General features: G+C 42.1%; 1 protein-coding gene across 2 annotated transcripts in view; it reads left to right on the forward strand.

Annotated features, from left to right (window-relative positions):
- Positions 1-22,877, forward strand: part of CAMK4 (calcium/calmodulin dependent protein kinase IV) — a 77,876-nt gene that overhangs the window by 32,845 nt on the left and 22,154 nt on the right. The window contains exons 3-6 of one of the 2 annotated variants that reach the window (XM_033163990.1): positions 4,263-4,316; positions 7,200-7,262; positions 7,523-7,605; positions 19,831-19,903. In XM_033163990.1, the coding sequence (XP_033019881.1) occupies positions 4,263-4,316; positions 7,200-7,262; positions 7,523-7,605; positions 19,831-19,903 (273 nt within the window). The remainder of the gene's footprint in view (positions 1-4,262; positions 4,317-7,199; positions 7,263-7,522; positions 7,606-19,830; positions 19,904-22,877) is intronic. The other variant, XM_033163991.1, reaches the window with a different exon arrangement.

Raw genomic sequence — 22,877 nt, forward strand, 5'->3', positions numbered from 1 at the left:
GGGGTATGGAACATTTTCTATATGGAAAAAATCCAGATTAAGGCCCATGATCTTGGGAGAGAAGTCAGTAAGTGCTTTCGGATGGATGCTTTCTTGAATGACAGGCATGGTTATTCAGCACATCCAACCAAAGCTGCAGGAAACATTGGTTAAATAAATTTATAATGGCCTCTTCCATTTTGAGATTTTAGTTTAACAGGACCAAGTAGAACATTATGAAGGAAATAGATTAATGCAAAATTTGGCATACACGGCTGTGTAGGCACATTTATGTTAACAATTATTTTTCAGTGGATCCTGTGGAATTTCATTGATGATCAAGGTATATACAGGTCGCAAAACTTGCTTACCCTTCTGAAAAGGGGAGTTCACGATAGGTGACTTTTATTTGAAAACAGCTTGTCCTTAATCCCCATGTTTTGTATAGAGTCCTCAATAAGCTAAAGAAATGAAGCTGGAGCTTTTAAGTTGGACACTCTGGGCAAATGAAGGAAAATAGATTAAAGGTGTCTTGTTATCAAAAAAAATTAAAAAGGGTAATATAAAAAATGGCTCCCCTCCCCTTCCCTAGTTGTTGGTTGACTCCAACTTCCTCTCTTGAAACTGGAATGAAAAGTGTGTTGTGATAGAGAGCACCTTTGGGATAAACCAATGACATTTATAAATTAAAACAGATCCCCTGAGGGACGTGGAAGCATTCTAAAGTAGTCACATTAAAGGGAGTCCCTCGGGGATGATCCTTGAGAAAATCATTCTACTAATCTTCCCAGAGAAGAGGAAAAAGATATGTTTTATTCCTGATCACGACCCAAACTGGCAACAGTTTTTACAGCAACTGTTAATGTGGGACTTGAGGCAATTTTAGGTTACATCCCAGCAGATAAAATACCCAGAGATGGAGCCAAGTCCACTTGTCCCTCAAAAATAAATCTTACCTACCTACAGCAGTTGAGGTTATGTGAGGCAGTTTTAACTGAATGTCTTTAAAGATTGAGGGTTATGCTCAGGCTTAAGAGACACTAAAGTAAAATTGCACTGGGCTGCAGTCCTGCACCCATTTACCTGAAAGTAAGCACAATTGAACTCAATAGGAAAAAGTAAGTCCTCCTCAAAAGTGAGTGGACATACACAGGAATGTATGAAGAACCATTCAACTGTCATGTCAACTTTCACCCAAATTCTGCCAACTTGCTCCTCCCCTTTTTGATCAAATCTCCTGCTCATTTACAGTCCCCTGCTGCTTCCATGTGCATACCAGCAAACTTATAGCTAGTCCAGCCATCAGTCTTGCTCTCCACATTCTGTTTGGTGTTCGCTGCTTAAACTTGAAATACAAGAACGTTTATGCATTTCTCTGTTCATTCATCACCTAATTAATTACACAACAGAGCTTTCTAAAGTGTAAAACTGCTTCAGAGATCAGGGAGGGAGCATTATTGGGTTGTTTCTACAGTCTGGCCTTTTAGTAGTCCTGGGGCATTGCTTTCCCACTGTCCACTGTAAGCAAAATCAAAGCAGCAATTCCATGCAGTGCTGCATATATCATAACCATTCCCGCAATGTTCATCACCATGGGCAACAGCCTATGCTTTCTTGAAAGTCCCAAGTGATTCTGCAGGATTTGTTTAAAAGAACATGTCCATGAGAATGCAGCCTCTCCGTGGGAGCAGGAGGAGGAGCGGAAAGATAAAGAAGGGAGATTCAGATCTCAGAAGATCTTGCACCACACAAGTGGCAGAGTTGAACTGGACCCTGAAATTAATATAATTCATTGACCTAGTGATTACAGAAAATCCAGATGACAATGCTGCTAAAACATTTGCATTCCTATGTTTTCATCATACTGTTCCTTTTGAACGCTGAATTACACTGGGTTATCTCACTTCCTGTGAAACTTCAGCATAATGTTGTTGAATTTGGGGTGGCATACCATAGCTTTAATTGTCATGCAGGTTGAGGGAGAGGGAGATAACATTTTCAGTGGTTGCCTGCCTGGATGGCTACTTCAGCGTTATTCGCTGTCCATCCTTTGTCCTTCAAAAGAGAAGGCTTAGCTGAAAGGGGGTTCTTTACACGAAAGTGACTGTCAGAGATTCATTACACACATTTGAATGTAATATGGAGTCTGGCTCTGATAAAGTGATAACCTGAAGCTTGAATGTCAAATGTAGCATAGTTTAACTATGAGAACTTTTAAAAAATCATTTAAAAACCTGTTTGCTTCTGTAAAGAAGACCCGTCTTCATTATTACTCTAGTTTCTAGACCTAGCATGATTATTTCTCAGCTAAGTAAAGCTGGCAGTGCTGTGATTCCATTTTTCCAATTAGCTGCTGTTCTACAGCCAGATGTTTAATTTAAGTAAGGTAAAGGTAAAAGTCCCTGGACGGTTAAATCCAGTCAAAGGCGACTATGGGGTTGCAGTGCTCACCTTTTTTTCAGGCTGAGGGAGCCGGCGTTTGTCCACAGACAGCTTTCTGGGTCATGTTGCCAGCATGACCAAACCACTTCTGGCACAACGGGACATGTTGCCAGCATGACCAAACCACTTCTGGCACAACGGGACACCGTGACAACTGCCAGAGCACACGGAAACACTGTTTACCTTCCCACCGCAGCAGTACCTATTTATCTACTTGCACTGGTGTGCTTTCAAACTGCTAGGTTGGCAAGAGCTGGTGGGGATTCGAACCACCGACCTTCCGATCGGCAAGCCCAAGAGACTCAGTGGTTTTGACTACAGCAACTTAGCACTGACCCTTTGGATTGGAGATGATGGGATCTGAACCAGAGACCTTCTGCATGCCAAGCAGCGGCTGTACTACTGATTGGAGACCCGCTGTTGCACCAGCTCTCTTTCTAAATAACAGCAGCCATAGTGGAAAGCAGTTATTTAACCCTTTCCTGTGCTCCCAATTGCTACTTCCCTCATATATAAGCTGCACTCACTCTGTAGGGTTCCAAACACAGCTTGAATCCTGAAGCTCAAGGTTAGTAAAGCAAGAAACAGCCAGCAATATTTCACTGTACCATCTGTTGACCAGACTGTTGGAACTAAGCCAGGTAATATGCAGCTGAATCTTGTTTCTATGAACACCAAACTAGTGCCAGAGTAGGGCTTGGTAATAGGTTTGTAAGCAGTAGAATGGTTATCACTTTATCCAGATTATTGCTTTGCCGCCACCCCCCACTCCTTGCAAGGTTTTATCCTAAACATTTGCATTGTTAATGATGATGCATACTTTATCATTTATAAATTATATAACAAATGATAAGTAAGTTTAGGGAAGCTTTTAATGTTTAATAGATTATTGCATTTTAATGTTCTGCTGTAAGCCACCCAGAGTGGCTGGGGAAACCCAGCCAGATGGGCGGGGTATAAATAATAATAATAATAATAATTATTATTATTATTATTATTATTATTATTATTATTATTATTATCATCAAATAAATATGGCCTTCAACGTTGAGACACAGAAACACTGCAGTGTGATATACCAGTGAGCATCCTCATAAACATTTACCTGAATTGTCATGACATGAAAAGCTCACTAAAGCCATGGTAAGTAAAGGTAAAGGGACCCCTGACCATTAAGTCCAGTCACGGACAACTCTGGGGTTGTGGCGCTCATCTCGCTTTACTGGCCAAGGGACCTGCCATTTGTCCGCAGACAGCTTCTGTGTCATGTGGCCAGCATGACTAAGCCGCTTCTGCTGAACCAGAGCAGCGCACAGAAACGCCATTTACCTTCCCGCTGGAGCAGTACCTATTTTTCTACTTGCACTTTGACGGGCTTTCAAACTGATAGGTTGGCAGGAGCAGGGACTGAGCAACAGGAGCTCACCCCGTCATGGGAATTCGAACTGCTGACCTTCTGATCGACAAGCTATGGTAGTGGCTGCTAAAACATTTTAAGGGTAAGCATAGGTAGTATGTTTCACAAACATTAATTCACACATGTATTCAGAGCAAAGTCTAGAGATTGGATACATTTTTAACAAGACCTAGGGAAGACGGGGTTTTTTCCAGCTAGAACTTGGCAGACCACAGTTCCAGCAACTCTCAGCTGGGCACCATTGCCGTTATAAGAGAACAAGGGAGGCGTTCATGGTGAGTTCCGGCACCTCTTTTTCTAGAAAAATAGCACTGTATAAGGATTTACTATTTTTTGTACCATGAGCTCCAATGTATCCATTGGGCCAAGGCTAAACTGGGCGTAAAGCTGTTATAGTAATCTGTAAACAAACATGTTATTTCAGATGTTGCCTGCTGAAGAGCTCTGTGCAACTCTAAAGAAGTTGTATCAAGAAAAGGTATTGCTATATTTATATCTATTTGATAATAGGAAAAGAGTATTAAGTGGCTTCAGAAAAACTAGAACTGCAAAAATATACCCGCCCAGTTTAGTAATCCCATGCAGCAAAAGATCTGCTTGCAGGGGAAATTCTCTAAGTATTTTTCCGTTCTCTTCATGGATGTTGGGCTGCCTACTCCATGGGAAGTGAAAGGCTAATTCACGCAGGAATTTGATGTCTGCACACACACTGAGTCGCACATTCGAAGCCTTGTGTTTAAAGCAGCCTTAGGTCAACTCCATTCATGTAAATAAATTATTGCTAGTCAGTAGCCTTGTTACTTGGACTATATAGCAGGGAGGAACAGTAAGAAGAACATTGTCCCTTGAACCTGGACGGTGGCCTGTTTGTTGTAATGGTAAAGAGTGCATTTCGCCTAGTATTTATGCTACTCATTCAGCTAAATGTGCAGCATTCATTCTGCATGGAAATAAATAACATGTGTGTAGCAGCTGTTGCTTGGTAGATAGCATTTACTGTAACTATTTGTCATTAATTCTATGTAACGATTTTGAACAAACATTAAGGACAGGATTCACCTAATGAACCCTGCCAGCGGAAGCTTTGTGCAAGAGTTTCCACTTGTGCAATAGAACTTCCTCATTTTTTCACACACACACACACACACACACACACCCCACTGTTGGGATTTTTATTTATCCTATGCTGCTTCAGCAGGACTGCTATGTTTAGTGTAAATCACATGAGTCTGAGAGATAGAATGGGAACAGAAGTCTGCTTTATCTCTTCCGTCTAAGTGTTGTTATTGTATGTTTAGTTTCACTTCTGTCGTGTCGCAGTTCTGTACTCTTGTTTGGAGAACACAGACGTAGAAATGGAGTCTCTGTATATAGACTGTAAATAAAGTAGTTTAGCACTACAGATTAGTCTTTCTTCTTGCTGCATGATGCTGGAAGACCTGTTGTGCTCTTTTCATAAGGAAAGGGTCGCAGATTACTGGCACTCTGGACTGAAGGGATGTTCCAGCCAGAGAGGGCCACCGGGAGGACGCTCCGGAGTCTTGGGGACTTTGCCGTCTGCCCCAGAGCATTTTCCCAACACCAACATGCCCCCTGCCCTGAAATTGCATCTGAGGGGGTCAGGAGAACCCCCAGAACAGCACGCAGAGGGGGGATGTTCCATCTGGCAAGCAAATATGCTTGCAGATGGAACCTTGTAATAGCATGACGTTGAATTCCATCCTGAGACTTCAAAATGTTAAAGCAGGACAATAATAAATGCCAACTATTACACCGTGGTATGAACATGTGTAGATATCATACTGGCAAATCAAGGATGGAAACTGCCAAATGGAATTTCTGAGCATTGTATGAACTGGAAACTGGAAACAAACAAAAACAAAAATCTGCTGGGTGGGCAGAGTGCACTGAAGGACTGAGTAATTAATGTTTTATTTTATAAAACTGAGTGATGAGTTCTGCTGAAACATGCAACATTCATCTTAAGTGGAGAGGCAGTCAGAAAAACTACTGGAGCTTACAAAACAGTAAGATATCCCCCCCCCTTGTTCCTTTCTTCCATTCTTGTTTACCCTCTAGGCACTTATTCCTTACCCTCTTGTTTCAGCTAGCTTGCTGGGTCTTTTCAGAGTGCAGAGGAAACCTTTTCCCTCTCCCAAATGTGTAAACAAGTGATATAAAATTCTGTCTTTGAGCACATTTCTAAAATTAACTTTGTAGTGTTGTAAAAAGAGAATCCTCTGTGACATGTTGGCACTAGAGGGTCACTGCTGCCTCACACAGAAGGAGCTTAGGGGCACAGATATTCGCCAGCAGGGAGTGCTTACTAAACTAATAAAACAAAGGGAAGTCTTGCTTCATGTACACCTTGCTTCTGTTTCTTGAACACATCCCCCCCCCCTCCTCAGACTTGGTGTAAACTTATTTCTCTTGTCTCCTCAGTATCTTGCAATATTCTCAAATCTGTCTAAAACAGCTGATCATCTTTGTTTCAGTCTTCAGACCTCTTCGTGGCCCTGATCACACCTTCTATTAATTTTATTTTTATGATTTCTTTTCCTTATATAGGTTTCAATGATGTTGACCTCGGTGCCTGGAGCATTTTCTCCTCTCACTGGTATTAGCAAGATTCCCTCCCCCACCCCCTCCAGCCCCTGAGACTTCTTTTCTTGCCTTCCACTTCACAGGATTATAGAGTTGGGACACTGAGGTCCATCTAGCCCAAACCCCCTGCAATGCAGGAATCTCAACATGCAGTCTCCCATCCACTTTGAAACCATGCCGGACCCTGCTGAGCTTTGCAAATGTGCTAGCAGTTTTATTGCTGCACCTCTAGTCTTGGAACAACATACTGTCTTTTTATGTAGACATTAAACTCAAGGAAGGAAGGCATATTTTCTTATATTGGTTTTTGCTGTCACACTGATTTCATTGGAACTGTGCTCAGAAGGTAATTGCGCACAAGGCAGCTTTCAGAATAATAATGTGTTTCTAATATATTGTGTAAATATATAGGATGTTTGAATAGTAATGCAGGATTTTTTAAAAGTAGCCTTGCTGAATGAGAGAGGTGGCTGTAGCAGGTTGTGCTATCTGCAGATAGAAAACTTTTTGATCCAGTGGAACTTCCTGTCAGCTGAAACAATGGGTGCTGATCAAATTTCCATCATAATTTTGTATGAAACGTCACTGAAATCTTTGAATTTTCTTTAAGAATGCTGCATGCAAGCAAGTCCCAGTGACTTCAGTAAGACTCACTTCCTAGGACATGTGTTTAGGATTGCACAGTAATAGTTAAAAATGTCTAAGATGAATACCAACAACTTATTATGCATCTCTCCCCCCCCCCCGCTTTAACTAGGTAGACAAGAAGATTGTCCGAACAGAAATAGGCGTTCTACTTCGACTTTCACATCCAAATATTGTAAGTTGGGTATTTTTTACAACACAATTTTTTGTTTGCTTGCGATACAGATGTTTTATTGTGGAACCTTTAGGCAGAATGAAAAGCAGAGGTTTTAAGAAGTAGTTAAAAACAAGAATAAGTTCAAACAAACCCCAAGACCAAGTTAATGGGATAAATGAGACATTCATCCTTCACTGTAACTTGCTTGCTGCTGAACTTCAAAGTATATACATACTTTCTCTGGAATTGAAAAATTCCTTATTTTGTGCCTTTCTCAGATAAGACTGAAGGAGATATTTGAAACCCCCACAGAAATCAGCCTTGTATTGGAGCTGGTCACGGGAGGAGAACTGTTTGACAGGTAGGCGATGTGTGAAAGTTACTCCATATCTCTTGAAGGAATGTTGTTATAATGAAGAGTTACCATTGAATGGGGACTAGTTTGGCATAGAGTGAATGAGAAGGCAGGAAGCCAAAGGTGTTGGGGAGGGACTTCAGCACACTGTCGTGCCCTGAAAACTGCTGTGATCTTGCTCTACTGTGGCTCACAGGGTGGACTTCAAAGCAAAAGTCTTTCTCAAGGACCTCCCTGTTAGGGCGTAAGAGGAACAGGCCTCAGGCCCCTTCCCAGCTAAGCCCCTAAGGCAGCCTTTCTCAACCCTGGATCTCCAGATGTTGGTGAACTCCCATCATCCCTGACCACTGGTCCTGCTAGCTAGGAATGATGGGAGCTGTAGTCCACCAACATCTGGGGTTCTAAGCTAGAGAAAGGTTGCATGCAGTACTTTAAATGTCTCAGGGCACAAATGCATCATAGCCAGTACTACAATTGCAAAAGAAGCCATGACCTCAGACACAAGCACAGCCTGTTTCTAATGTACAGTGGTACCTCTGGTTACGTACTTAATTCGTTCCCGAGGTCCGTTCTTAACCTGAAACTGTTCTTAACCTGAAGCACCACTTTAGCTAATGGGACCTCCCACTGCTGCTGCGCCACCAAAGCACGATTTCTGTTCTTATCCTGAAGCAAAGTTCTTAACCTGAAGCGTTATTTCTGGGTTAGCGGAGTATGTAACCTGAAGCGTATATAACCCGAGGTACCTAGGCTTCTTAGCAAGAACTGTGGCTGCATTACACACCACATGGTGTCTCTGCTGACATTTCTGGTACCTGGTCAATATTAATAAGGTTGAAGCCTGTTTTGTCACAGCAGTGGTGTGGTTCACACATCAAGTTAAACCATTCTTAAACCGTGGTTTATTTAAACAGGTCAATGAACCTTGTTTAAACCAAAGGATGAACTGCAAATTATCAAAGTAATTCTGGTTTGTTTCACCCTTTCATCCCAGCTGGCTTCTAACTCTCTTCTGCCCCTCCTCCTGACATCACTTAAGTGTTTGCAGCACCTAGTTGCTGGCATCGCCTTACCATGCCACCATTTACCTTTCCACTGGTCGGCTGCTCCCTCTTTCCATTCTGCCAGGAAAGAAACACCCACACTACTTTGCAGCTTGTTGTTTCTTACAGTGCACTCCTTTCCTCTGCAACCATGCCTTTTACTTTTCTTCCCCCCAACTGGCAATTGGTTTAAGTAAGCATTCCTTACATTGGACCCCCTATCTATGCTCTTCTCCTGCTCGGTGGGTATTGAAAGACTGATTTGACTAATGCACACTTAAGTAGTTTCATATGTTAATTGTTTGTAATGACTGTCAGGAACAGAATCTCATTTCGAACTCATGCATAATGAGTTTTTCCTTCAAAAGCTGCCCAAATTTAAAGGAGGCACATTCCCAGAAATCATTCCACTCACTAACCAAAACCATTCCAGGACCCAACAGTGGAAACATTTGCAAAGCAAAAATTCATCAGTGTTTCCATTAAGTGTTCAAATCCAGCTTGAGCTGCAACTTTGAATAGAAGGCGAAAAGGATCCCGTTACCAGGCAAAGTTAGCAGCAATGTCAACTACAAGAAAAGTGCCAATGAGAGGAACCGAGCACTAGGAGTGGATTCATTTTTCAGCCACTCTTGTTTGGTGTCTCTGTTTCTTGGGGGACAATTTGGGAAGGGTGACATTACAAGAGTCACTTAAACTATATAGTTAGGGAGGTGCTCATGTTTATACATAACACTTGGCCATAGTTAAGGTCACTGAGCCAACAACAAATCATGGCTTAAAAAGTTAATAAACTATAGTTAAGGCACTCTGCTGGGTTCAGATGTAACAATAAACCATATTTTATGTACCAATATTTATCAGGAGTGACTAGCCTTGCAGGGCAGAGGGCCAGATGGCTGCATTCACCATTGGCCAATCATAGAAATAATAGAATCATAGAGTTGAAAGGGACCACGAGGGTCATCTAGTCAAACTCCCTGCAATGCAGCAATCTTTTGCCCAAAGTGGGGCTCGAACCCACAACCCTGTGATTCAGAGCCTCATGCTCTTACCAGCTGAGCTATCAGGGGCTGCATGCCAGCAGCGTATGTTGCCAGAAATGAGTGCAGCTACCCCACGCTCCTGCATGCACAGATATACGCACAGCAGAACCATGTACATGCACCTACCATCCCCCACAGCCGCTGGACAGACTCAGCAGCATTTATGCTCTCCAAATGCTCCAGTATTACCCTGGGGAGCAAAAGCAAAGCCTCCTTTTAAGTTTGCAAAATGACCCATTCTCTCTCTGGTGTGGTGCCGTTTTTAGAAGGTCTAACAGAGGAAACAGGAAGGGGTGCTTATTCCTGTTTCCTAAGCATCTCTGAGACCTGGGTTATGATGCAGAGTGACCTGGGGGACAGTCATTCTCTCTCAGCCTAACCTATCTCACAGAGTTGTTAATGGGTATAGAATAGGGTGTAAGGAACCATGTATGCTGCCTTGAGTTCCTTGGATAAAAGCTGAGATAAAAATGCCATACATACGTACACACAGGCATATTCTTTCAAAGATAACATTTTATACCACGAATGTGGATCATAGCTTCAAAGTTTCATACCTCTTAGGCTCAAATACCCTGACAAAAAGTAAACAGCATGTATCATGAACATTCTGGTCACATCAATATGTCAAACAGGTTTATTATTTATAGAAGGTCAACAGAGCAGAAGTGAGTAATGAACAGTGAGAGTTTCAGAAGGTGAATGTGGGCAAATTGCCAGCGAACGCATGTGAACAGATCTGCAGGTGAGGCAAAAGTATACAAGAAAAAGATGGGCATTTAATAGGAAAAGGAAGTAGAGGATAAAATAACCAATCATCAAGATATGTCTCATTATAATGAGTTGTAAAAATCAGACCACATTGAACACTTTCCCATTCTTGCATTTTTCCTTCTGACGGCAGTGCTGCATGATCCTAGAGGTAAGATAGATAGTAATTAGGTCCATTTTTCTGTGCTAAACATTATTTAACCAGGGAGGCCCTGTTTTCCTTATTTGCTTATATCTGCGAACTTTGAGAATTTATTAATGCAGGTTCCTATGGGTGATTGTCTGCAGAGAGCACATTACATGGATTCTTTCATATGGCTTTCATATCACCTGGGCCAGGGCAGTCTGACATGCAGCCCGTGGGCCACATGTGGCCCTTGAGGCTATTTTTGTGGCCCTCCAGCTCCTCACCCTCTACCTCACCCGGGGCAGCACAATCAGGGTGGTGAAGACGGTCGCCGCAGCCAAAGACAGGCTACTGCTGCTGTTCCAGAAGAGCATCACCGGGTGCAGAGAAGAATCACAGGGTGTGTGTGTGGGAGAGAGAGAGAGAGAGAGAGAGACTGACTTTGCTTTCTTTCTTTTTTTGCAATGCAGAGAAGTTTGAGCTTTGGGGTGCACCAATTGGTGGGGGAGAGAAGGGAACTTTGGTGCCAGAGAGGGTAGGTGGGTGAACTGTGAACAATCATTTTCAAACATGAACTTCATAAAGTCCCAAACTCAAAACAACTTAGTAGATAATTCACTTGAGAGTTGCCTGCAAATGTCAACAACCAACCTCAAGGCGGACATCGGTCAACTGGTGAAGAATTGTCTAACTCAGACATTCCACTGGTTGTCTGCATTGTTAACGAAAGCACTTGTGTTGAGTTCCTGTCAGGATAAAAGGCGGGGTAATAATAATAATAATAATAATAATAATAATAATAATAATATTTCAGAATATTTAAAACTAGTTGAGTTTCTTGCAATGTGGGAATAATACAGACCATGTGGGAATAATACAGGATAATACAGACCATGTGGGAATAATACAGGATGTGCCTGTGTGCTTGCAGCATAACGTGCTTCCACTCTCCACACTCAACTGGTAAGCGGGCACTATGGCAACTGCAGGTGCAGTAGGGCAGAAAGTTCGTCCGTTCCACATCCCTGACAAACACAATATAGTATGCCTCTGAGATCATAACATATTCTAAGAGTAATGTGTGTTGCTAAGATCACAAGCATACCATAAGGTTGAAGTGTGCTGCAAGAGAACAAAGGGCTGCTGCCATCAAGGGCATGATTAAGCTTTGCTAATATAACTGATTAATCACTTAATTATTATAGAAGTGCACAACGTTGATTGGTTAATGGTTTATACATATGAATATAAGTGTATAATGGTGATTGGTTAATTGCTTTTACATATGTATGTAATTGTCACCAATAAATATGTGGGTAAGGGAGTGCCCGACGCTCTCGTCCCTCGACTGATACCTCAGCACGTATGGTCTGTCTTTCCTTCACGAGAGCCCACCACATGAAGCAGCCTCACTTTCACATGTAAATAAACACAGCCTGCGAAGAAGAAGAGTGCACGATTTTGGACCACCCTGCCTTAAACACTCTCCTTCCGAATGGTCCTGGAATGGAGTTATCTTGGCTTAGTCTGCAGCTGACTCCCCCACCAAAGAAATTAAGAAGGAGTTGTGAAGGGTGCAGAGAAATGACAGGCTGTTTCTTAAGAGTGGAGCCATGAACTGGATTAAGAATAAAATAAAAGGATCTGTTTTCAAGGCCCGCACTGGAACAGTTTCTAATCAAGAATATTGAGCAGGAAAACATGAATAAGGAGCAAGGCAGAAAGGGCAATCAGTGAAGTCCAGTGACAAAGCCTGAGTGCATTTTTGCAGACATTTCAGTCTGAAGGGCTGGGGTGGTGGTGGTTGAAGGTCTAGTAAGCAGTGCCAATCTAGGGCTGACAGAGGTTCCCCATCCCTGCTGTAAACTGCTGTGCACATGATGACGGTGAGGTATACAGAAAACATAACACTGTTTCCAGGTCTTTGGGGTTATATAACTGCAACATAAGTTCATGTTCATCTGTGCTAAATGGCCGGATCCCGAGACAGCGTCACGCTGTGTAGGCAAGTGTCAGAAGCAGGGAAAGCACCATTGCCAAGCACAATTCCTTTGTGACAGCTAGACAAGTCAGGATATTATGACCTCTTACAAGGCTAGCTAGCTGAGATTTGCTAAAAATTCTGAAGTAAGTGCAAAACTAGCACACTGGATTCATTTCCAAAGACACATCACTTTGTAACTATCTAAAGACATCTTGGCTTAAGAAACTGGAACTGCATCAATGCTGATGGCAGGCACTGGGGAAAGCCTTCCATATGCTCTCAGATTTCTTAGCGGAATAAAGAGATCCCATTTTGTTTTAAATATTTTACAAACTTTTCAACACTTTCATTCCGCAAAAGAAAAAAAATCCCAAGATATCTGTAATTTTGAAAGCATTGCTTTGTAGCAAGTTTAATCTGTGCATCAGTCTCTGCTTTAGACAAGCATCTAGCTATTATACAATGTTAGAAAAATGAAATAATATAAGCTATTTAAAATAGGAGAGTAGAAGAAATATTTATTCAGTGGAGTGCCGAATTCTTCACATTATGCAATAATACCTGTAACTGCAATAATATAGTTCAGTGAAGCCAATGGGCAACTGATATTTGGAATGTATAATTCATCCCAGGATGGGGACTGCTGGTTCCTGAAAGCATTTCCAGTTTTGCTTCCAAATGGCAGCCAACTCTGTCGTAGCAAAAGACTGCTGTTTGAAATGTTTGTGTCATCAGCATTAAGTAAAACCAGGAGCTGAAGACAGCTTTGAAGTGGCACAAGATTCAAATTGGGCAATAACTGACGGGTCTGGTTAGCATAAAATTCCATTTTTGCTAATCAGAAGCACAAAATAAATTGTATACTTTATTTATAATGATAAATCAGCTTCTAGCACAGAAAAGTGCAGCAAATGCAACACAAATGATGGCATGCTGGAGAATGCACCTGTTCAGCGAAACAGGTAGAGCTTGCACTTTGTTTATCGCCAGTAGTTCTCAGAAAGGGTAGCAAACAGGGATAAAGGCAAGTTGAAGTTAAAATCTCTGATCCTGCTTGGGAGTACACCTGTAGGGAGCAGGCTTCCATATGTATGTCGTCGTCCTGCTGGTTGAGAAGCAATACATACAGAAGAGAGCTACACTGATTCAGCTAATGGGGCTATATGCATATCTCATGCTTCTTAGAAAATATGTGTTAACATTGACCAGCTGTTCATCTCCCTCTCCAAGAGCAACTAATCAGCATGATTGCCAATATTCTGAAAGGGCTTTACACGTGCATCTCCAGCTGTTGCACACTGTTGAAACAGGATCAGTGTGTTTTTTACTGCGGTAAAAGTAGATTTTTAGTTTGTTAGTTTCAGAGCAAGATCAAGATGTGTGTGGGGGGGGGAATCTTTTATAGCATGCTGAGGCACCATGCTTCTTTGTTATGAGCACACACGCTTAAGGGTCAAACCCTGCCATTCAAGATGGAATGTGGTTTCCAGGAATGCACTATAGAAGTCCTCACCCACCTTAGTCTGCCTTCCAGATGTTTTGGACCACAACGTCTAGCAGCCTCAGCCAGGTTTTTAATTTACTTTATTTCAATGCAGGGTATCTTAAACATGTGCATAATTCTACCATTGAAATCAATGAGACTCAATGCTTTGCTTTTTCCTCTTATTGTGCACAACATCTTGAAAGGCCCATAAACATTCTACAAGGTGAAAGGCCACTTACAGTGCAACCCTATGCATGTCTACTTAGAAGGAAGAGCCATTGAGTTCCATGGACCTTATTTGCAGGTAGGGATGGAGGGAAGGTGGGTAGAAAATTAATTCAGTTTGCATTTAAAGGCAAATTTACCCACTTCGCGCTTTCCAAAACAACATGCTTAAAAAAAATTGCAAGCTCATGTGGAAATGTGACAAACTTAACTTGAGAACGGGAAATTGAAGAAGAAGAAGAAGAAGAAGAAGAAGAAGAAGAAGAAGAAGAAGAAGAAGAACGCATAGCTGTCAACCTTTCCCTTTTTTGCGGGAAATTCCCTTATTATAGCATTGGAAACAGCAGGGAGGGTTGACAGAGAAGTGTGACTAGCCCAAGGTCACCAAGCAGCAGCATGTGGAGGAGCGGGGAAGCGAACCTGGTTCACCAGATTACGAGTCTACCACTCTTAACCACTACACCACACTGGCTCTCAATTGAGAAAATAATGAAGGGGGGGGGAGAGAATGAAATGGAAAGATTTAGCCACTCCTACTTGGAAGTTAAGTGTAAATAGGTTTACAGCCTTACAGAGCAAACCTAAACGGGGGAGGGAGCAGCATAGAGGATTCGTCACCACATCCCAACCCTTGCTAGTTCATGCCAGCTAATGCAGAAAGTTTAGAATGGGACATGGAAACTCACAGTCAATCTGTGCAATTGCTGAAAAAGTGGTTATGTGTGTTCTTGCTTCCATACATGCATCAGGAGGCATGGCACAAGCTGCGACCTCAACACCATTTTCATGGAAGCACCACATAAAGCACATTTCAGTAGTTAATCCTTGGGGCTGCAAAACATGGATCAGCGTGATGAGATAAGACATTCCCTATCATAATGGGGCCAGGTCAAGAAATCCTGCTGTAACCTCTGATTGCTGCCACTACCTGCTCTTTGAAGAGCAAGGCACAGTTCATGTTTCCCCATCCCCCAGTGTTTCTGATACGGGACACCATCTCTCCTAGGGACGCGGGTGGCGCTGTGGTCTAAACCACCGAGCCTCTTGGGCTTGCCGATCAGAAGGTCAGCGGTTCAAATTCCCACGACGGAGTGAGCTCCCATTGCTCTGTCCCAGCTCCTGCCAACCTAGCAGTTTGAAAGCACAACAGTGCAAGTAGATAAATAGGTACCACTGTGGCGGGAAGGTAAACTGCATTTCTGTACGCTCTGGCACTTGTCCCATTGCGCCGAAGCGGTTTAGTCATGACATGACCCGGAAAGCTGTCTATGAACAAATGCCGGCTCCCTCAGCCTGAAAGTGAGATGAGCGTCACAACACCATAGTCTCCTTTGACTGGACTTAACTGTCCAGGGGTCCTTTACCTTTACCTTTTTTACCATTTCTCCTAACAAGTCCTTCAAGGTCTTTGAAGTTATCCACCAGCATCACCTCCATCTTCTCTGGATTAAACACCTGGGCTTTTCTTTTTCCCTTGCTTTTTACTACATCCGTTGCTTCCAGACATTGGTTCCAAGTTGAGATAGCTGTTCTGGAAGTTAAGTTAATTAAATATAAATTCAGTGTCCTAGGCGTATTGATGACAACAAACTCCACAGCTCTGGATGATCCCTCTATGGAATTTTGAAATACAGTACTATGGAAGCTGCAAAAGTTTAAAGAAAGCAAAACCTGTCATTCAGTGTGTTCCGTGGTGATTCTCATAGCTGTCAGCTCCAAACCTTAACGTCTTTTATTATTAAAATTTGATCCAGAAACGTAATGTTTGATTTCTGTCCCTGGGAAATCAGTTTAAAAAAAAAAAAAAAGTTCATATAACCCAGGCTGGATCTAGACACATCAAAGAAGTGTTTCACTTAAATGCGTTGTAAGCTTCATAAAGGGAAATCACTCTGACAAAAGACGGGACTCCACAGCGCCTCCTGGTGTCACAGTGTTATAACACATATAAATGGTTTTTCTTTACTAATGTAAAGAATTTTAGCAATCTAAAATGTTGCATTGAGTCCAAATACGATTTTGCCTTAGTGGAAATGGGGTTGTGACATCATGCTTTCCCTTTTACCTACTGCAGCCCTCTGAGCCATATCCCATTATGTGTTTATTTTTTGTGGGGGTGTCCCACTAGTTCTCAGAACCAGTTTCCAGGGTGATTGGGGGACTTAAGTGGGCATGGCAGATTGGCAAAATTCGAATGCCCTGACTTGTGTAAGGCAAAGCCACCACTGGATGCAACCCACTGAGTTGTCTGCTTCTTCATGAAAATTTATTCTGAGAGTAGGCGGTTAAAAGGCAAAGTGATAATTATCAGGTCTTCATATGAGCAGAAAGAAATAAGTTTTGGGTTTTTTTGGTGGGGGATTGCATTGGTCGTTTCTCAATGGAAGGAGAGGGGGAACCCTTGCTGAACATACAGTGAAGTTATTGTTGCCTTCTCATTTCATTAAAACTGAGGAGTAGGGGGATGAGTAATAGCATAAACTTTTTGCATTGTTGAGATATTTTTGGACATCAATAAATTAGATAATTTAGCAGTTTGAAAAGCATGAGCTGACAATTGAAGGTGAGAGCACTGATAAATGATCTAGGCGTGTTCTTTGTGTGCGTGTGGGGTGTGTGTGTGTTTATAGCCTCTGACAAGATAGTATATTTCTTTTGTGTCCCATATACTCACATGTGTCTCAATTGTCTAATGAACTGCTGAAGCAGCATTGCCAAACTATCCATTATTATTAGTAAAACAATGTTCTGGGAAGTAACTAGAATCAATATCTTTAAAAACCCGGTAAATATCAGAGAAAGCCCAGGCAATGATATTTTACCTCATACCCTTGACCTGCCAAGTGCCATTTCTGACCTCCTCTGATTCTCCCCCATTGGACTCAGGCGGCCAATATTTCTTAAATTTAAAGCTGGAAACCCTGTACAAAACAATGTTTCTGTGGTATCCCCCCCCCCCGAGCTGAGCTAGATTAATCTTTTTCTTTCTCTTTCGGATCAATAGAGTAATAAAAGTGAGTCTGTGGGAAAGGTTGGCTGTCGAATGCCTCAGTGCCTCAAAATATACCAACTTCCTTTCTTTCTATTTCTAACTCAGAAGCACTTTGCAATAATTGATTGTTCAAGGTTATTTTGCTGTATTATTTTCATTGTACTGTGGTTATTACTATAGCATGGAAGCAATCTTCTTTTCTAAGGAGCTGTGCTGTGATCACATTTTAGTTCACGGAGCCTTCAGTCAGTGAACAGCCTGAAAACAAAATGCTGCTTCTGTACAGGAGACAACAGATTATTTCTGCAGTCTTCAAATCATTTATTCTGGAGTAGATCCATTGATTTCACTGCAACTGCCACAGAGTAAAAGGTATGAGGATTGTTCCTCAAAAACAGGGGTCAGCAACCTTTTTCAGCTGTGGGCTGGTCCACTGTCCCTCAGACCATGTGGTGGGCCGGACTATATTTTGAAAAAAAATAATGAACGAATTCCTATGCCCCACAAATAACCCAGAGATCCATTTTAAATAAAAGCACACATTCTACTCATGTAAAAACACGCTGATTCCGTGGGCCGGATTGAGAAGGCGATTGGGCCGTGTAACGGATCAGCCCTTAGGGAGGGTATGGTCAGGAGCCCAGCGTGTTAGGAGTTAACATACACTCTATGTGACTGGCGGCTCACTCGCAGGAGGCGGGACTTTTCGCCCTTTAAAAAGGGGAGAATGGCAGTTGGTCAGGAGGGCTAGAGGGTTGGAGAGAGATAATGAGAGGTTAGGCTTTGGGGGGATGGGAGGAAAGGTCTTTACCATTGCTATATTATAACCAAGCTGAATTACATGAGAAGAAGATTTGTAACAGTAATAACCCTGGACATCCATGTTTTTAAGTTACCTAATAAAGTTAAATGTGTTTCAACGTTCGTTGACTCTGGCAGTGTATCCGTACCTTAAGAGGTGTGACCAAGAGGAGAGAACAAAGTTTTCCTGTGGAAGAGGAAACGGTTTGCTTATTCTCCTGTCATACAGAGGGCTGGACAGTGAAGCCAAAGTTGCCACGTAGTTGCTTAAAGGGAAGGCAAACTGCTGTAGTTGGGAACCCTGGTAGGGAGATCCCATAGGTGGCAAGAGGTTTTCAAACGTAGAGCCCTGAGGTACCCCAGAGACATCTCCCATATGAACACTTTAGGATTCATCCTAGTTGTCAGTGAAACCTAGGGAGAGTCACTGTTGGGGAAGCATTGAAGGGGAGGGATCGGGGATAGGATCCCTCACAGGCCGCATGCAGCCCCCCGGGCCTTAGGTTGCCTACCCCTGCTCTAAAATGATCTTCTGTGCAATGGAGCTATGGCAGTGTGAATGCTTGGTCCTATGCTGCAGCTTTTAGCAGTTGCAGTGCAATCAAAAGCTCCTAAAAAGTTATGAATGCAAGTAGCATCCTGTACAACCTTTAGGAAACCCTGATGCTTTGTTAGCCTTAGGGTGCAGTCACCTCACTTGCCCTCTTAACTAGGGCTAGATGGTTTACTTAAGACTAAATCATAAAATCACTGTTACTACCTAAATGCCAGGAGTATGGCCAATCTCTCAGCCATATGCATGTCCAGCCAAGATAACCCTGGGAATAGTTTCAGCTATATCCATAGAGCCTGGTTCATGGTTTCCTTGTTTGGGAAGCCAACTGTGTGGCCTAGCTTTTCAGTAGTTATCAATGGCAACACTGAGATTTCCATTCTGTAAAAATAAGGCAATACGGAACAGCACTTAGACCTGAATGCTGTATCACAGAATGAATGAAACTAGTGCATATATACACAAAATAGAAAGCATATTATGGCCTTACCTATTCCTGCCTTTTCCTGTATGTCACTTTTATTTCATTATAGCTTGGTTAGGCTTGCAAGCAATGACTTTAGTCCTTTACACACTGTCAGAAATAAATAGCATTGGACTCAGAAGGGCTTATTCCTGACTAAGAGTATGGCGTTTGTGTATCTGCCCTTTAATTCTGGAGTTCATAAGTATGAACATTTTTTTTATGGTAGCCTTTTAAGGATCCTGCATTTATTAGCACAAATTCATTTCATTCCCATAGCACTTAAGCTGGTGTCTTGAAAAACAATCTCTTTGTTATTAGCTGAGAATCAAGAGTTGCTGTATACTTGGTAAATCTATTTTTAGCTATGAGGAAGTGGCATTTTTTATTATTATTCTGCAGGAGACTTCCTAGACTATAAGATGTGTCTGCTCTGATTACTGTGTGATTAATTTTTAATAGCACATTTACCTAGGACTGTGCTTTCCTTGTAACTTGTTGAGTCTGAAGTGAAATTTCGTGCCGTGAAAACGTTCCTCTTCAGCCAGGCCTTGGGCTGCTTTGCAATCTTTGTCATTTTAAATGTGTTGGGGGGAGGGGTTATGGGTGTGTTTCATTTTTGTTCTTGCTTTTATTATGTGTTTTGTATGTTTATGCTGTGTTTTGTATGGTTTGTATGCTTATGCTAAGGGCAGTATACAAATTTATTATAAATAAATAAATCTTCTATTTCTTTATAGGATTGTGGAAAAAGGATATTACAGTGAACGAGATGCTGCTGATGCTGTCAAACAAATCCTGGAGGCAGTTGCTGTAAGCATTACTAGTTTCGCAGACTCGGCTTAGAATAATCTTTCACTTACCTGGAGCAATTTATGTAATCAATATACATATAGGTGTGACAGCTCTTGCCTACAGTTCTTGGGCTGATTTTCTGCTTACCTGTCTAAATCAGCGGCATCTTTGAGACAAAAGTGATCTTGCAACAGCATCATCTTTCATGCTGCATACCTGAATGATTGTTATCACAGCTCACTTTCTGTGAAACCTATTGATTTTCACTCTTGGTCATTTATATCAAGAATGAGGAGGCAGCTTTGACACTTTCTGCTGTGTGCCAATAGCTATCCGTTCGTTCTGGTAAAGCATCTTTAGTATATTGCTTTTATATTTAGGTAGTTTGGGGTGTATGTTTCTTACTGTATAGAGAGTTAACAAAATAACAGCAGATGTTCAAGGGCAGCATTGAGTTTTCTATTCAAATGGGAAATGGATCTGTAGCCCTTGGAAAGGTATAAACTGAGTCCAAAAATTTGAGGCCAGATAGCATTCTACACACCATCTCCCCTGGTTACCATTTGACGGAGAAGGTTTTAAAATCCACATGATTCATTTTGCTCATGATGAGTGGCTGGGCATGTGGTGAAGCAGTTAAAGATTGCTTCGTCCCAAACTGAAAGCTTAGCCTGCGTTCATACCTGAGCCATTGCCAGTGTAGGCTTGAGAAGTAACTATACAATCCAAGCAATCTGCAGGACAGGACCTTGCATTCATTGGGTTGTGATCCAATGCTCTCTGTGCATGAGTGGAACAGACTTCTGCTTGTGCAACAGGACATCACCTTCCTCTTTCCCTCTTGCAGCCCACTGTGCACCCTCAAAATCTGCTCCAGAGGGTTGGGTTAAGCTTGGAGCAGATCATTGCGTTGCGGAAACTAAATCAGCACATTGGGACTGCTTTGCTCACCCGACCTCCCTCTAGCTCCATTGCTTCTGGAGGGGGGCAGGTAAAGCAGCAATGACATAAGGGTAATGCAGACACAATGTGGAGCCAATCTGGCACTACTTCCAATATGTTTGCACTGCGCTGACGTCTCTGCTGCCTCCCCCTCCCCTGGAAGGAGGTCAGGTGAGCGGCTTTTCCTTATTCTGTGACATTTATTCTAACAAAATACAAATTAACCTTTTTTGCTAACTTTTTCGTACATTGCTACGAACATGAAGTAAAGGAAGTCAGAAACTATCAAGTATCAGTTCAGTAGTCCTGTGTGAGTCATCATACTTAAACAGGTCCACTGCGTTCCACTGCTGATCCAAACCATGAGCAAATGGGTTTTTTTTAGCAGCTATCATGTTGCCTAGTAATATAAGTATCAAGTTCTATGTTTTCTTCTAAATGATTACCTGTTAGCTTAAAGTTGGGGCAATAACTAGGAAGGCTCTGCTTCATCCCCATACCGATTTCAGCTTGAAACAACTATCTGACTTTTAGAAGACATCTGAATGCAGCCCTGTTTGGGGAAGTTTTTAATGACTGGTGTTTTAATGTATTTTTAATATTTTGTTGGAAGCTGCCTAGAGTGGTTGGGGAAACCCAGCCAGATGGGCAGGGTATAAATAAATTGTTGTTGTTGTTGTTGTTGTTGTTGTTGTTGTTGTTGTTGTTGTTTCTCCTCTTTGGTGGAGGAATCAGCAAGGAGTGCTATCCAGTAACAAGAGTTTGTCATGAGTTCCTCCTGTGTGTTCACCCCCACCAGCATGGCTTCTTCAAGCTTATCCTCCTCATCTGTAAGTTTTTTTCCAAGTCTGTTTCTGTGTAAAGGGTCATGACATGCTACCCCATTCATTGTCACGTCAGCATCATCTCTGCACATACATTCGGTGCATGCATGATGCTGAAATGAATGAGAAATCCTTGTAAGTTAAAGAAACTATTTTAATCACCACAGTGGTTTGCACCTCAGGAATATTCCACCACTACTCCCTTTGCGTTTATTGTGCAGTGAATTCAAGTCTTATTATCCATGTGCATCAGCATGCACAATTTTATTTTAAAAGCATTAACTTGGAAACACATGAAATTACAAATGTCCAGAGAGAAAAGAGACTGTTACAGGAAGACATTGAAGCAAATTGCCCCAAAAATGTGTGTGTGCAGGGTGTAGGGGAATTAGCCAAATATTATGTTCCATTTAACTAAAAGGGGGGAAAGTGAGGCATTGTGTCTCATTTTAATTCCATTGCCTTGGTTATATGGTTGTTTATACTACAAATGTCAGGTTTTGAAGTGCCAGAATAATCTGTTCCATTCTGTAGGAACTGAGGAATTTCAGAACTAATTGATCTTCTGTTGCTCTTTCAATGAAGTTCATTAGAATCCTGTTCATGATATGCTAGTTTAAATATGATGACTCACACAGGACTACTGAACTGATACTTGATGGCTTCTAACTGACTTCCTTTACTTCATGTTTGTAGCCACATAAGAAAAAGTTAACAAAAGGTATTTTGTTAGAATAAATGTCATAGTACAGTCATACCTCAAGTTACGGCTGCTTCAGGTTGCGCGATTCCGGGTTGCGCACCGCGCCAAACCCGGAAATAACGGAACAGGTTACTTCTGGGTTTTGGCGCATGTGTAGAAGCGCTAAATCGTGCTTTGCACATGCGCAGAAGCACCAAATTGGATCACACATGTGCACAGATGCTGTGGCGCAGGTTGTGAATGCTGCAGGTTGCGAATGCGCCTCCCGCACGGATCGCGTTCACAACCCGAGCGTCCACTGTATAAGGAAAAGCTGGGATGCAAATGCGATAGAGATATAAAGTTTAGGAAAAGAGAGCCAATGTAGCATAGAGGTCAGACTAAGACTGAGGAGGTAGAAGTTCAAATTTTCACTCAACATGAAGTTCGTTGGGTGTTTTCTTCTGGCCTTAAACCAAGGAACCAATGCAGTATGGTGGAACAAGGCATGCTGGTAGTTGCAGCCCCTGGGAGTGCTATAAGT

The sequence above is a fragment of the Lacerta agilis genome, chromosome 11 (assembly GCF_009819535.1).
Source record: "Lacerta agilis isolate rLacAgi1 chromosome 11, rLacAgi1.pri, whole genome shotgun sequence".
NCBI lineage: Eukaryota > Metazoa > Chordata > Lepidosauria > Squamata > Lacertidae > Lacerta > Lacerta agilis.